The 12,303-nt window shown below is 37.4% G+C and overlaps 1 protein-coding gene across 1 annotated transcript; it reads left to right on the forward strand.

The window, feature by feature from the left end:
- The first annotated feature begins 951 nt into the window (after positions 1–951).
- Positions 952–4,977, forward strand: LOC108666874 (store-operated calcium entry regulator STIMATE). The gene is made up of 6 exons (XM_018153813.2): positions 952–1,181; positions 2,073–2,217; positions 3,030–3,151; positions 3,411–3,607; positions 3,833–3,946; positions 4,095–4,977. The coding sequence occupies exons 1-6, from the start codon at positions 1,016–1,018 to the stop codon at positions 4,608–4,610; spliced, it is 1,260 nt and encodes a 419-aa protein (XP_018009302.1). The 5' UTR covers positions 952–1,015; the 3' UTR covers positions 4,611–4,977.
- The last annotated feature ends 7,326 nt before the right edge of the window (positions 4,978–12,303 follow it).

A 12,303-nucleotide genomic window follows, 5' to 3' on the forward strand; every position in this document is an offset into this window, starting at 1 on the left:
TGTTCCCTTGCTTGAAGTTTGCATAGAGTTGCGCTGCGGCCATGTCAGACTCAGAGCAATCAGATTGCAATATCATGTGATTGTGTTCAGTTGCCACTTAAGTGAAGACAAATGTTAGTGTTGTTGTTTGATGACTGTTTTTAGGCGAAAATTAAAGATTTGGGGGTAACACATGCATGAGACTGAAAATAAGCTTGCGGCTCGTAAATGGCTTTTCATGGCTGAAATGTGGAATTCATGGCTCGAAGAAATGAAATGGCTGGCAAACCAATAAAACCACAGCTCAAAAAAAAAAATCCAGTCCAGCATGCAGTTCTGATGGCTCAGAGTGTATATATTTGAGTGCTTACGTTGAGAGAGCCTCACGGCACTGACGATGGATAAGAAAGCAGCGTGTGATAAATAATTTCACTAATAATATTTACAAGCAGACTACATCATTAGTCTAGCCACCTGAACTACATGCCCTAGCTCATACTCACTGTAACCCAATTCAACCCAGTGCAACCTAAACCAATTAAATCAATCCTAAGCCAATCCAAATCAATCTTGCCCACTTGATCCCAACTGAATTCAACCAAATCCAACCAAACCCAACCCTATGCAGCCCAAACCAATTTGTCCCAACTCAAGCCAATTCAACCCAACCCAAGCCAATTAGGCTATTTTTAATTTCACCAGAAAAAATAGGCAAGGGCCATACAATTAGGTGAAATTGCCCTCAATTACCCTTTGGGACACCCATGAATTTTGGCCTTTTTGTCTCATTCATGGGTGGTTAATGCCCAATTTTTCAGTTTCAGTAATGACTATGTGTATAAACTCTTTCTCATGATTCAGGTAAACCAAAATCATTTATACACTGCCTTTCAGTATCATGGATTACCTACTATACAAGTGTTACAATCTACTAGATTCACTTTTTATCCAAAAACTTTACTTCTATTTGCAGGTACATGCTATTTAAATTTGCTTGTATATATTTTTTCAAAACTATAGTTGTGTTAGACATGGTATGGACTTTACAAGTGTTGCTGGAGGCTTAGGACCAGCTCAGAATCTGGTATCCAACAATAGCTCTGCTGATGATGACGTGCACTGTGGCCGTGATGCTCTCACCAACAGCTATGGCTGGTTTGTGCAGCTCCTCCTTGCAACCCTGGCCTTCATGCTTCTTATTGGTAAGCAAATGTGTTCAAAATGAAACTGCATATTCTTTGTTAAAATCATCAGTTCTATATTACCTTCTTTGGTGAGAATTAACCACAATGGTGAAATTAAGCCTAAATTTTTATTAGGAGCCCCTGTACATTTCTATGCTTCTCACAGCAGTTATGTACCCAGGATTTTTCACAAACTAATATTTGGAATCAATAACTTTCAAATGTTTCCATATCACCAGCTGTTTTTTATTGCAAATCCTTTAAAAAAGGTGATGATCCTTTAAAAAAAGCAATAATTCTTTAAAAAAAGGGAATGATCCTTTAAAAAATGGTAATTTTCCTCTAAAAAATGGGAGGACGCATGATTATGATGCTTATGATGTGTGATTCTAGCTGCAATATTTCAGTGACCATTTGTTGTTGCTGTACAGAATTATTATTGCTGATGCTGGTAGTGGCAATATGATCCCTTAAAGACAAGTCTTATTATTATTATTTGGATGTATGTCAACAAATTGTCAATGAATGCCGTACCCAACTGCTTCTATGAACTAGAGAAGATAATATGTGGATGGAGATACTTTGTTCTTTTGAAATGAATTAGTCATGGCATTAATAATTGAAATTGCTTCCAATAAATTATTTTGTAAATTGTTCATGTAACCACATGCAGTTGATGTAGATAGAATGAATTAGGTATATAGCAAATATAGGGCACATATTTATTTTAAATAAATTCACTTTGAAGTGATGAGGTAAATGGGTTACAATTCATTGTAATGAAACTCTTGTTTCACGATGCAAATATGAATCTCATGTGATGCAGCTCAAATTTCCTTTGTTCCTTAATTTTACATATGATTTTGGTTCATTAATATGTCTAGTAATGATAATTTTTCATGGTTGCAGTGAAGCGGTTTTGTGAACCATTGAAGAGGAGACGGTCATGGCTGGTATGGTTTTACGACACTTCAAAACAAGGACTTGGTGCTGCTCTTGTTCATTTCTCTAATGTCATATTGGCTGAGGAATTCACTGGTGACCCTTGCACTTGGTAAGCAGTCTTACTACAGCTCATGAGTCATTTGATGAAACTTATGTTGAACAAAGTTGGTGGTGATGTTAGTAATGATTGTACTGTAACTTATATGTATTTATCTATATTTTTGCATGTGCTTATATCTATCACTTGAAAAATGCTTGGAGATTAGAGCTTGCTTAGATCTTCCACAATCAGTAAATCTCCTGTAATTTCTACCCATCATTTACCAATGTTTATTTCTCATTTAGTTTGTAGTTATGAACTCATTCATTCTTATAAGAATCAGTTTCTTGTATTCCTTGTCAGTTAGGTATAAAACATTCACTGTTATGTTCCACATATTTGTGTGTGAAGAGTTATAAAAAAATTATTTTTTTGGCATTCATTAATGATAATAATTATTGAGTTTCTATTTGTTGTCATAGCAATGGCTGTAAATTTGTTAAACAGTTCTCAAGCTTCAAATTTAGCTATTCCTGCCAAATTGATATCCTTGTAATGCATCACTTCTAAAACATATGTTAATATGAAAAGAATATTGAACTTGTATTCCACAATCAGTAACTTGTTGTTTCTATTATTAAAGTCAGGAGATTAAAATATATCCCTGGTATTCCTTGCATTACTGGGGCCATACTTTCAAAATTCTCTAAGTGAATGTAAGTACTTACACTCTATTTTCTTGTCTATGATTGGTGGATTTTGCTTGAAAGGCCGTCAATGATTGGCTGATGAACTTACGATCTCTTAACTTTTTTTGAAAGTATAGGCCCAGATCACTGCGCTGAGTGTGGACTATTAGTTGACTGTGTTGTCTATGCCAGGTACATAGTGAGCTTCCTGCTGGACAGCACCGTAGGGCTCATGCTGGTGTGGGCCGGCATCAGGCTGAGCATCTTCATTGGTCGCCGATATCGCCTGCCAACTCTCATATTTGGAGACTATGGTGAGTCTGCTGCTATATAGGTCGTACCTGTCTTAATAACTGTAAAGAATTAAAAGTTATTGTAAAAATATGTTAATGCTGCGCTTTCAACTTTATGTGGATATGATTGAATCTTCTAAATAAAGACTTTGTTGAGGCTTTTTTTCTCTAGGTCATAGGTACATCTTCAAAATTGAGAACGTTATAGAGGATGTGGATCTGTAGGTTAATGCTGCCTGTAGTCACAACATTTCACCACCACATTCCTGGTATTGCTCAGGTCGGCCTCCATCACACGTGTCTTGGATGCACCAGTGCCTGCTCTACTGCGGGCTCATGGGCGTCGAGAAGCTGCTGGTGACGGCGTTGATGCGCCTCCCTTACTGGACCTCCGTCAGGGACATCATCCTCGCCCCTATCACCAGCCCTCAGCTCAGGGTCGTCGTTGTTGTTCTCATCATCCCCTTCTTTATTAATGTGAGTTCATCACCATAACTCGAGCTCGCAATTTTTTTTGTATGGTTGTTTAATATTAAGTCTATTTATTTGCTACGTAGATTTCAGGCAAGTTGCTTGCTAGGTTAGATAATCCTTGCAAACTCTGGTGCTTAGCACAGGGTGAATGGATAGCTTCTGCTTACATTTCTATCATTCGAATTACCCTGATTTGTTGATGTCCTTTAAAATGATATTGTTTTACAGGCATTAATATTCTGGGTGACGGACAACTTCCTGATGTTGAAAGTCAAGCCAGGCGCTCTCGATTTGCCCGTCACACGAAGCAAGCCTGGAGACTTGGCATCTTGCGTCGACCAGGTAAGCTCAGCAAAACCTGTGGCTGGTCAACCCCAATCCTATCATTCTGAGTGCCATTTACACTTGCTCCTGGACAATTATTTAACCAAATTTCTGTTTACTTTGCTTCAATTTCCCTTGTGGAGTACAAAAGCCATTTGATTACTAGGTTTTCTACCAACGCTGTGGGTCATCGTCGGCAAGTAGTGGCGAGGGAGACGTTCTCATCAGCAACGCGGAACCGTGCGACGCCGCCGACCTACAGCGACCGCCGTTAGCGGGCGACTGGCACGACTCGGGCCAGGTGACGCTAGGCGGCGCGGACCGATGCCTTGCATCCGATAGTGCGGACGTGACGATGTTAGGCGTACACGAAGACCTGTCCGCCAGTCCCTTCACATCGCCTGTCCATCAAGCCAACATTTCAGCTGTTGATAAAAGCCTAGGACTTTTGTCTCCTCTCTCAGTTGGGTTCTCCTCTCCCATTGCCAAGCTACGGCATCTTTCTGTGTCGGGTTCGGACTCAAATGCCGCATCTGCCCTGGAGTTGAACGAAGTTATAAACTCCCCCGCGCGACTCTCAGGGCAGCAAGAACTGCTGCCTGATGACGTGGTCCTGCCACATACACTAAATGAGGCTGTCGTTACTACAAACAAGGGCAAGCCTGGCAAAAAGATGGTCTGAGTCGGTCGATAGTTATTCTGAATCGAACGATTGTTTATGATTTTCAGAACTGTTAAACTGCTGAGCATATTTGCTCAGTAATTAAGTAATTGGAACATGTGGACAAATTATTATTGAGTCTCACTAATGTTAATGTGAGTGCAAGTGCTAGTATTTGCATGTTTTATTAATAATATCTGTGTGGGAATTGTTCTCGTTAGTCTTTGGTATTACTATAATACTCGAATTATTTTCCCCCCTAGGCTATCTTGTTTTGCTAGCTGAATGCTAGTTAAGGTTACCTGGGTAATTTTTCGTTTGAATTCTTTGTATAAATTTGAATTAGTATTGAATAGCGTTGTTATTGTAGATTAAGAACGTTTGTGTGCCTTCTGGAACAATATGAACAAAGTTTGTAAAATCTAATACAGTAGTTAGTGGGAACTGAGGTAGATTGGACAATTGGCGAGAAGGAGGTTGAGAATTTGTACAACTTAGCGCGCCATGTCTCTGCCGTGTGTACGTTTTACGTAAGGAAATTTGTTCTTTATGTTCAATTTGTCGATTTTATTGAATTAATTTGCATTTCAATTGAAATGAAATGTTTGATATTTTTTCAGAAATTGGTACCTAGTATTTGGTAGGAAATTGGTAGGATTTATGAAAATTTAAGTAACAATTTATTTCAGAGGAAATTTTAAATTTCTTCAAATTCTTGCAACTGATTCTTCTTCTTAAATTAAGCTCTCTCAAGAATAATCAACTTCTTCCTCAAAAATCATGAATATTTTTCAGAAAGCCGCTTAAAAATGCTTACAAAATTTTGTGCCAAAACTATTGTGTTGTTGACACGTTTGTGTTGTTGACACGTTTGTGTTGTTGACACGTTTGTGTTGTTGACACGTTTTGTGTTGTTGACACGTTTGTGTTGTTGACACGTTTTGTGTTGTTGACACGTTTGTGTTGTTGACACGTTTGTGTTGTTGACACGCTTGTGTTGTTGACACGTTTGTGTTGTTGACTCGTTTGTGTTGTTGACACGTTTGTGTTGTTGACACGTTTGTGTTGTTGACACGTTTGTGTTGTTGACACGCTTGTGTTGTTGACACGTTTGTGTTGTTGACACGTTTGAGTTGTTGCAACGTTTGTGTTGGTGACACGTTTGTGTTGTTGACACGTTTGTGTTGTCGTCTTCCATGACTTGTGTTTCTCTTCGCCGGTAGTATAAATTGTTTGGCGTTTATCCAATTTTAATAAACAATCGTGTACCGTGAATATTTTTGTCGTTTTCAGCTCTGTAACTCGCTTCTGCTTTCGATTTTGTACATGACGTACTTGAACTTTGGCCTTAGATTATAGACTGCACGCGCCTCATGTTTTATTACGGTACTTGCTTACAAGTTTCATTTTTTTAAGTTGAATTTTTTGGTTAACAATTGAGGGATTTGCCTGATTTGGTAAGACGTATCTTCCATTAATTTTATGGTATTTCCATTAAAGTGTAGAAAGAGAAGACTATTGGAAATATTCCATAAGACACTAGACTGCTGTACCCAACTCTTTTCTTAGTCAAAGATAGTCCTGAACGGACTATCTTTGAAAATTTTCGAACTCGTTTCTACTTTTTGCTTTCATGAACGCGCTTCAGAGTTATGAACAGTTTCAGGGAACGCAACGAAGCAAATATTATTTGCCTTTATTTTATTTGCATTGAGCTCATGCCAGTAAATCTCTCAGTTTTTCAACTCCATTTGACTTCAATTCTGGAATGAATTTGTTTTGATAAATGACACGTAAAGGGTTATTAATTGACGTGTAAATTAGTTACTATGAACGACCGCTACAAAATGTAGAATTAGTACCACTGAACGAGAGTAACTAGATGAGGATTGTGTGAATCCTCGAGTCTCATCCTCTCACGATGTTGATTAAGTGAATGGTAAATTAATTCCCTACTATATTATGGCTGTTGATGCCTTGTGCCCTGGAAAGTTGTTGCTTTGTTGTCGCAAGAGATGAGGTCATTTGCGTTGTTCGAGACAGTAACGAGTTCTCAGTCAAATATACACTGTGATCTTAGCATTTTCCTGTACATTATAATATAATTTCTTGAATATCTCGGCCTTATCTAGGGAACGATGTAGCAAATAATTTATAATGTAGCAGCGCCTCAAGTAGAGTTAGGTATAGCAGAGCCGCAACAGCCTGATTAAGTGGCAATTAGTCTTCTGAAAAACCCCCCTCTCTCCCCATATAAGTATTCAAATAACAACGAATAACGTTCGCTACGTTAAGACTTGAACAAGTAAGTAGCAGCATCACCAATGACCTCGACTGTCAACGTTCGTAACGTTAAGACTATCTCTTCGTTGTCTTGTTCTGAATTTCGGTCGTAGTTCAATATTTGATGCGGAACATTTCACTGGTTCAGCATATCTTACCGCCCAGTGGTGGTACTCTCTGCCTAGTAAACTTCTTTCCACTGATAACAAAACTATTCTTGTTATAAAACAATTCTTACCTGGAATATATAAATTGATCGAGGGATGTTGGAAACTCTGTAATTGTGTTGTCGTCTTGCCGTGATGCTGGTTTGATGCTGTTAATTATTTGTGTGGATACAGATCTTGTTCCAGAACTTTCCGTCCTCAAGTATCTTGAGAAGCTTGTAACGCTAAGGTTTTATGACCATATATTAGATAGCTTTTCTACGCAACGCTCTCTATCATATCCGTTGATGTTGTAGCTAGTTTAGTAATTATTTTTATGAGTATTTTCTAATAATTATCAAAATAAAAAAGGTTCTTTACGAGGAGCCATGTTATGCAAGAAGCTCGAGTTCAAATTATGTCGAAAGGTAATAGAATCTTCCAATAATTGTGCTTGTGATCACATATTGCGACTTTCACTGTTTATGATTAGCACTTTGTTTACTATTTATTATGATACGTAGTAGAAAAATGTCTGCAATAAATCCGAATTATCGATATTCAGGCGTGTGTTCATTTTCAGTTTTTTTATTGTTCCATCTCTCTCAATTTTTAGCTGCGTGGTTGAAGTCATGTATCCAGATAACTAATTTTATATTCCTGAGTTTTTTTATATCAAACATATTATTTTTTATATTATTTAAATTATCATTGGTCTATTAAAACTAAGTCATCCGTCACCACGAGATATTGGCCGAGCAGTTGCGCTGGTCTCAAGCTAAACACACGTAATGAATTTGTGCGCTTAGCTTGACACAATGTTGCATATCAACAATGTGCTAGAGGTGGCAGAGTTTACGTATTCGTGAAGCTTCCACTCGTGTAGTTAACCCACGCATGGGACGTAGACTCGCTGTACTATTGTGCTCGTTTTCGTAGTTAATTCCTTCGGTTTATCATCTTTAGTTTTAAGAGTGGAAAATTGGTCTTAAGTCTTGTTAGTTATGACATGCAGCGTGAGCTACACGAGCTGGGCCCATACTTTCAAAAAAAAGTTAATAGATCGTAAGTTCATCAGCCAATCATTGACGGTCTTTCAAGCAAAATCCGCCAATCACAGACAAGAAAATAGATCGTAAGTACTTACGTTCACTTATCGAATTTTGAAAGTATGGCCCCTGGACAGCAACGTGCAGACCATTTTAGTGACAAACCCTCGCCTCCGTCCAAACCCTAGCAGACCTTTTGTCTGGAGGCTTCTAATTTCATTTTTGCAGTGAAGTGCGACATAATTCCAGTACTAAAGAAAACGAGATTCCTTTTTAATCATTATTGATAATATTATGTTATATATGATATAACATATATTATGTTATATGTTATTATTGATATATATTATGTTGCGCCACGATCGTTATTGCTTTTCCTGTGTTGAGTTATTTCGATTACACAAAAAGCGACAATTCAACAACTTGACGAACTCACACGTTTCTTTAATTTTGCATCTTGAGTTCCTAAGGCGTGTCCATTCTTCAACGTAGTCGTCGTAAATGTATAATTAATGCTTGTTCACTAAGCTGTTGGCTGACATTTTTTTATGGTTTTGCAATCAGTATCTTACGATCCTTCCCTTTGAATCAGTCCAAGTTTTTAAAGCCTATCGCTTTCACTTATTTTGCTTATTTACGAGTATTTCGCACATGTTTACTAGTGAAATTTAAATTATTTCACGCAAAATTTTACCTTATAATCATATAAGTATATGTTTGTTTAGATGGTTATTTTGTATATTAATATATTATTACGCCACACTCGACTCTAGCTCAGTGTTGATTATTCAGACTCGCTTGAACCACATGGTCTATTTTCTCCCTGAAATAATCTCTGAACTTCTGTTGCATTTTGCACGACGAGTCCCTCTGCGTCGATTTCCTTCTTGCTGTTACTTACTACAGTTTGATGATAATATTTTGACGGTACCGAAGCTGTGGTTCAACTAAAATTACCGTAGTTCAGGAATTTTTTCCGAAGTGAGACTTATACCTTTCTCGTTGCTCACCTAAGCCTCCACCGTCAAGAAGCGCTTGTAACTTTTAGCAACATTTAAAGCAACCCATTTATCAGGGAAATATTGTAGCTTATATCATATAGGTACCTAAAATGGCGCCTTGACAACACGGTATTCTTAAATTGTGTTGTAGATGTTATGAGCTTTTTTATACGTAAGTGCATGCGTAAGTGTCCTTCTCTTTTCGAGATTCAGTCATGTTTTCATGTTAAGGGATTTTTTTTCAAAATTATTTACTGGAGCTTCCTAATCTTCATTATCTACGCTGTCGACTGAAATGAATCCTGTTGACTTCATCAATATATCTCTCACTGGCTCTCAACAGTTGACTGGCTCTCAACTGTTGCCGGTACCTTCTTGCCTGCTGGTATTTGTCTTGCCTTTGATGTGGAAGAACAATTTCTTGTTAACCCACTTCCTTAGTGATATTTAGTTCCTGGAGATTCCTTAGAACGTAAGTTTATGTTTCGTTAATAGTAAGCAAGCGTAAAAGCATGAGAATTTGTTCCTGTGTTCAGTGTTTGTGGTAGATTTATCTCTGCGCTTCACTATTCGTTCTTTGTGTTTTTCACTCATAAATGACCTCGTAAACTCGTGATATTTTAATTACTTGTAATTAATTGCACTCTTATTGGTGTTCCTGTGCGATCTCCATGCTGCGTCGCAGTGTCTGATCTGTCTTTGTATGTTCGCTGCACTTGTACGTTTAAGTGGATCTCTTCCGCCATTAGCAAGTATTTGTTTCTCTTCCTAGTGGAATATATTTTCATGGGAATAAAGATTAATTCTGAATAATTTGTTCACTTATTGTTTTTGCAACAATAAAGTTTATTTTCTTTCCGCGCTAACTGATGCTTACTTTTTATAGCTTTTTCCCGGACATCGTCGTCAGTTCTATCTTCACGTGTTAAGATTCATTTTTTTGTCTGCGAAAAAATTCAAGTTATTTTTATCGCAACGCGGGCTTGTTTCTTTCTCACTTGCGGTGTGTGTATATGTATAAATGAATTTTTTAGCGTGTTCTGTGATATCATGGAACATGTTATCGGATACTCGTCGGTGAACAAACAAATTGTCAACAGTTTAATTGTATTTACGTGCTAGGTGTAGAACGTAAAAATGATTTATCCTCTTGCACGCTTAACTCGTAGTATTCGAATTGTTGTAGCCAGTGTATTTTTTTGTTAAGTATGGTGTATATGGTTACGTTTCACGTTTTCTGCTCCAGCGGTATATACATTTCAGAATTTTTCTAATGTAGCTTTATGAATTTTTCAAAATGGCTTTATAAATGTTTTTATTTAGTATTCGTATTCGCCTTACTTGCCGCTCGTATTTACAAGGACCAGCTCTCTCCTCACCGGTAAAATGGAAGAAATCCAATGTATTACAGATAATTACAATTTTACAATACATGAACAGGAATTAATTAATAAATTGCTCTCTGCTAAAATAAATTTTACATAAATTCGTTTACGAAATGTCTGCATCTTCTAGATATTCGTTTTTCACCTCATAATGCAATTTAATACCGCCACCACGATGATGCTGAGAAGCTTTTGATCTCCACGCTAATCTCACCGCTAACAATAAGTTGACTTTTATGCGCTAGTTTGAGTCCCTATCTCGTGTTCCTAACACGGTTACCGTCATGTCTTCTCTCGAACTTTTGGATGAGATTCAGGAAAAAATTTGCTCTATTCATGAACGATAGACAGTATTAGGAATTAGACGATATATTTGGTTTTTCGTGCCTTGCGTCCATATTTCGCTAGTATGTTCTACATATGCAACCTTCGCTCTTTGCACTGTATTCGTGAATGAGAGAAGCGAGAAACTTATATTTTTTATGAGCACGCAAATTCAAATCTTGTGTCAAGGGAAAATTTTTTGTATAGTTAGCTAGATTATTTATGCATCGTACCTATTTACTATCCCAATTTTTTAATTCACATTCAGAATGCCCTGCATGCTGCCGCGCTTTCCATGCCCGAGTGTTTCCTTAAGAGCGAGCTGTGCAACTCACGACGAGATTAATGAATACTTTTAATTACTTTATGTAATTCCATATTGTTCTGGTCAATTCTTCTTAATTTCCTTTGTACATATTTCCATGTTTATTGTAATTACCTTCGTTCCTTATTACATTCCTTCATAAGAATTATTCTTGAACAGTGCGGTTATTTTGACGATAGTTGTATTCTTCTCTGCTGCTACGTTCGCCTGCCTTCGACCTCAAGCGTACGTTTCTTGAAGAGCTCGTCTTGAAAATATTTAAAAGAAGAGAAAGAAAGGCAATTTCTTTGCGAGTTAAATGATGTTTGAACTGATATGAGTTATTAATTTATTACTTCAGATGCGTCACCGCCACGTATCTTTATAGATTTAATTAGCCTGATCCTCAGTTCATCACTTTCACTTCCCTGCGTTACATCATCATTTCTTCACCATTTTATACAATACTTTACTTCCAACACCTCATCACCATCACTCCCACACCATCAGTTCCCCACACCTCATCACCATCACTCCCACACCATCAGTTCCCCACACCTCATCACCATCACTCCCACACCATCAGTTCCCCACACCTCATCACCATTAGCTCCAGAATTTCACATGCGTATTCTACACTATTTCTATTTATTATTCCTGCATATGCTTCTTGCCAATTTTTCCTATCACGCTCTCTGCACTGCGTTTTAAGTTCTTTGAAATTGTTATTTTTTACGATATCATTGTATTTCATTATTGCAGAATTACCCTATGCAGAAGAATTACCCTATCTTATTAAGAAGTATAAGTTGCAGTTTACATACATCGTTTTATCACCTGTCTTCCTGTATGCTAATTATTTGCTCTCAACACGTGGTGAAATGGATGGACTATTTCAGAGCTCTTAAAGGAAAAGCCAACTGAATTCAGCGTATCTATTTACTCTTACATTCCACTTCAAAATGAATAAACGTTTTAAAAATGAACTCTCCCTTGAGCTCGCGTTCATTGCTCGTCGGGAGTTCACGGGTGAACACTTTCAAATAGTGTTCAATAGTGTTGTTTCTGAACACGATGCTCTGGGAACAAGCGTCGTGCACATATTTTCCTTGTATATAATAACATTCAAATGACTCGGCATTCATGTAATTTAGTGATATTTGGATTGATATCCTTTTAATTTCAAGGGGAATGCCTGGTTCACAATAAAACTTTAGATATG

The sequence above is a fragment of the Hyalella azteca genome, unplaced genomic scaffold (assembly GCF_000764305.2).
Source record: "Hyalella azteca isolate HAZT.00-mixed unplaced genomic scaffold, Hazt_2.0.2 contig6532, whole genome shotgun sequence".
NCBI classification, from domain to species: Eukaryota; Metazoa; Arthropoda; class Malacostraca; order Amphipoda; family Hyalellidae; genus Hyalella; species Hyalella azteca.

Coding starts and splice junctions, on each gene's coding strand:
- LOC108666874 (XM_018153813.2), top strand. CDS start 1,016: ATGGACTTTACAAGTGTTGCTGGAGGCTTAGGACCAGCTCAGAATCTG. Junction 2,218..3,029: donor ACTGGTGACCCTTGCACTTG/GTAAGCAGTCTT, acceptor TGTCTATGCCAG/GTACATAGTGAGCTTCCTGC. Junction 3,608..3,832: donor TCATCCCCTTCTTTATTAAT/GTGAGTTCATCA, acceptor ATTGTTTTACAG/GCATTAATATTCTGGGTGAC.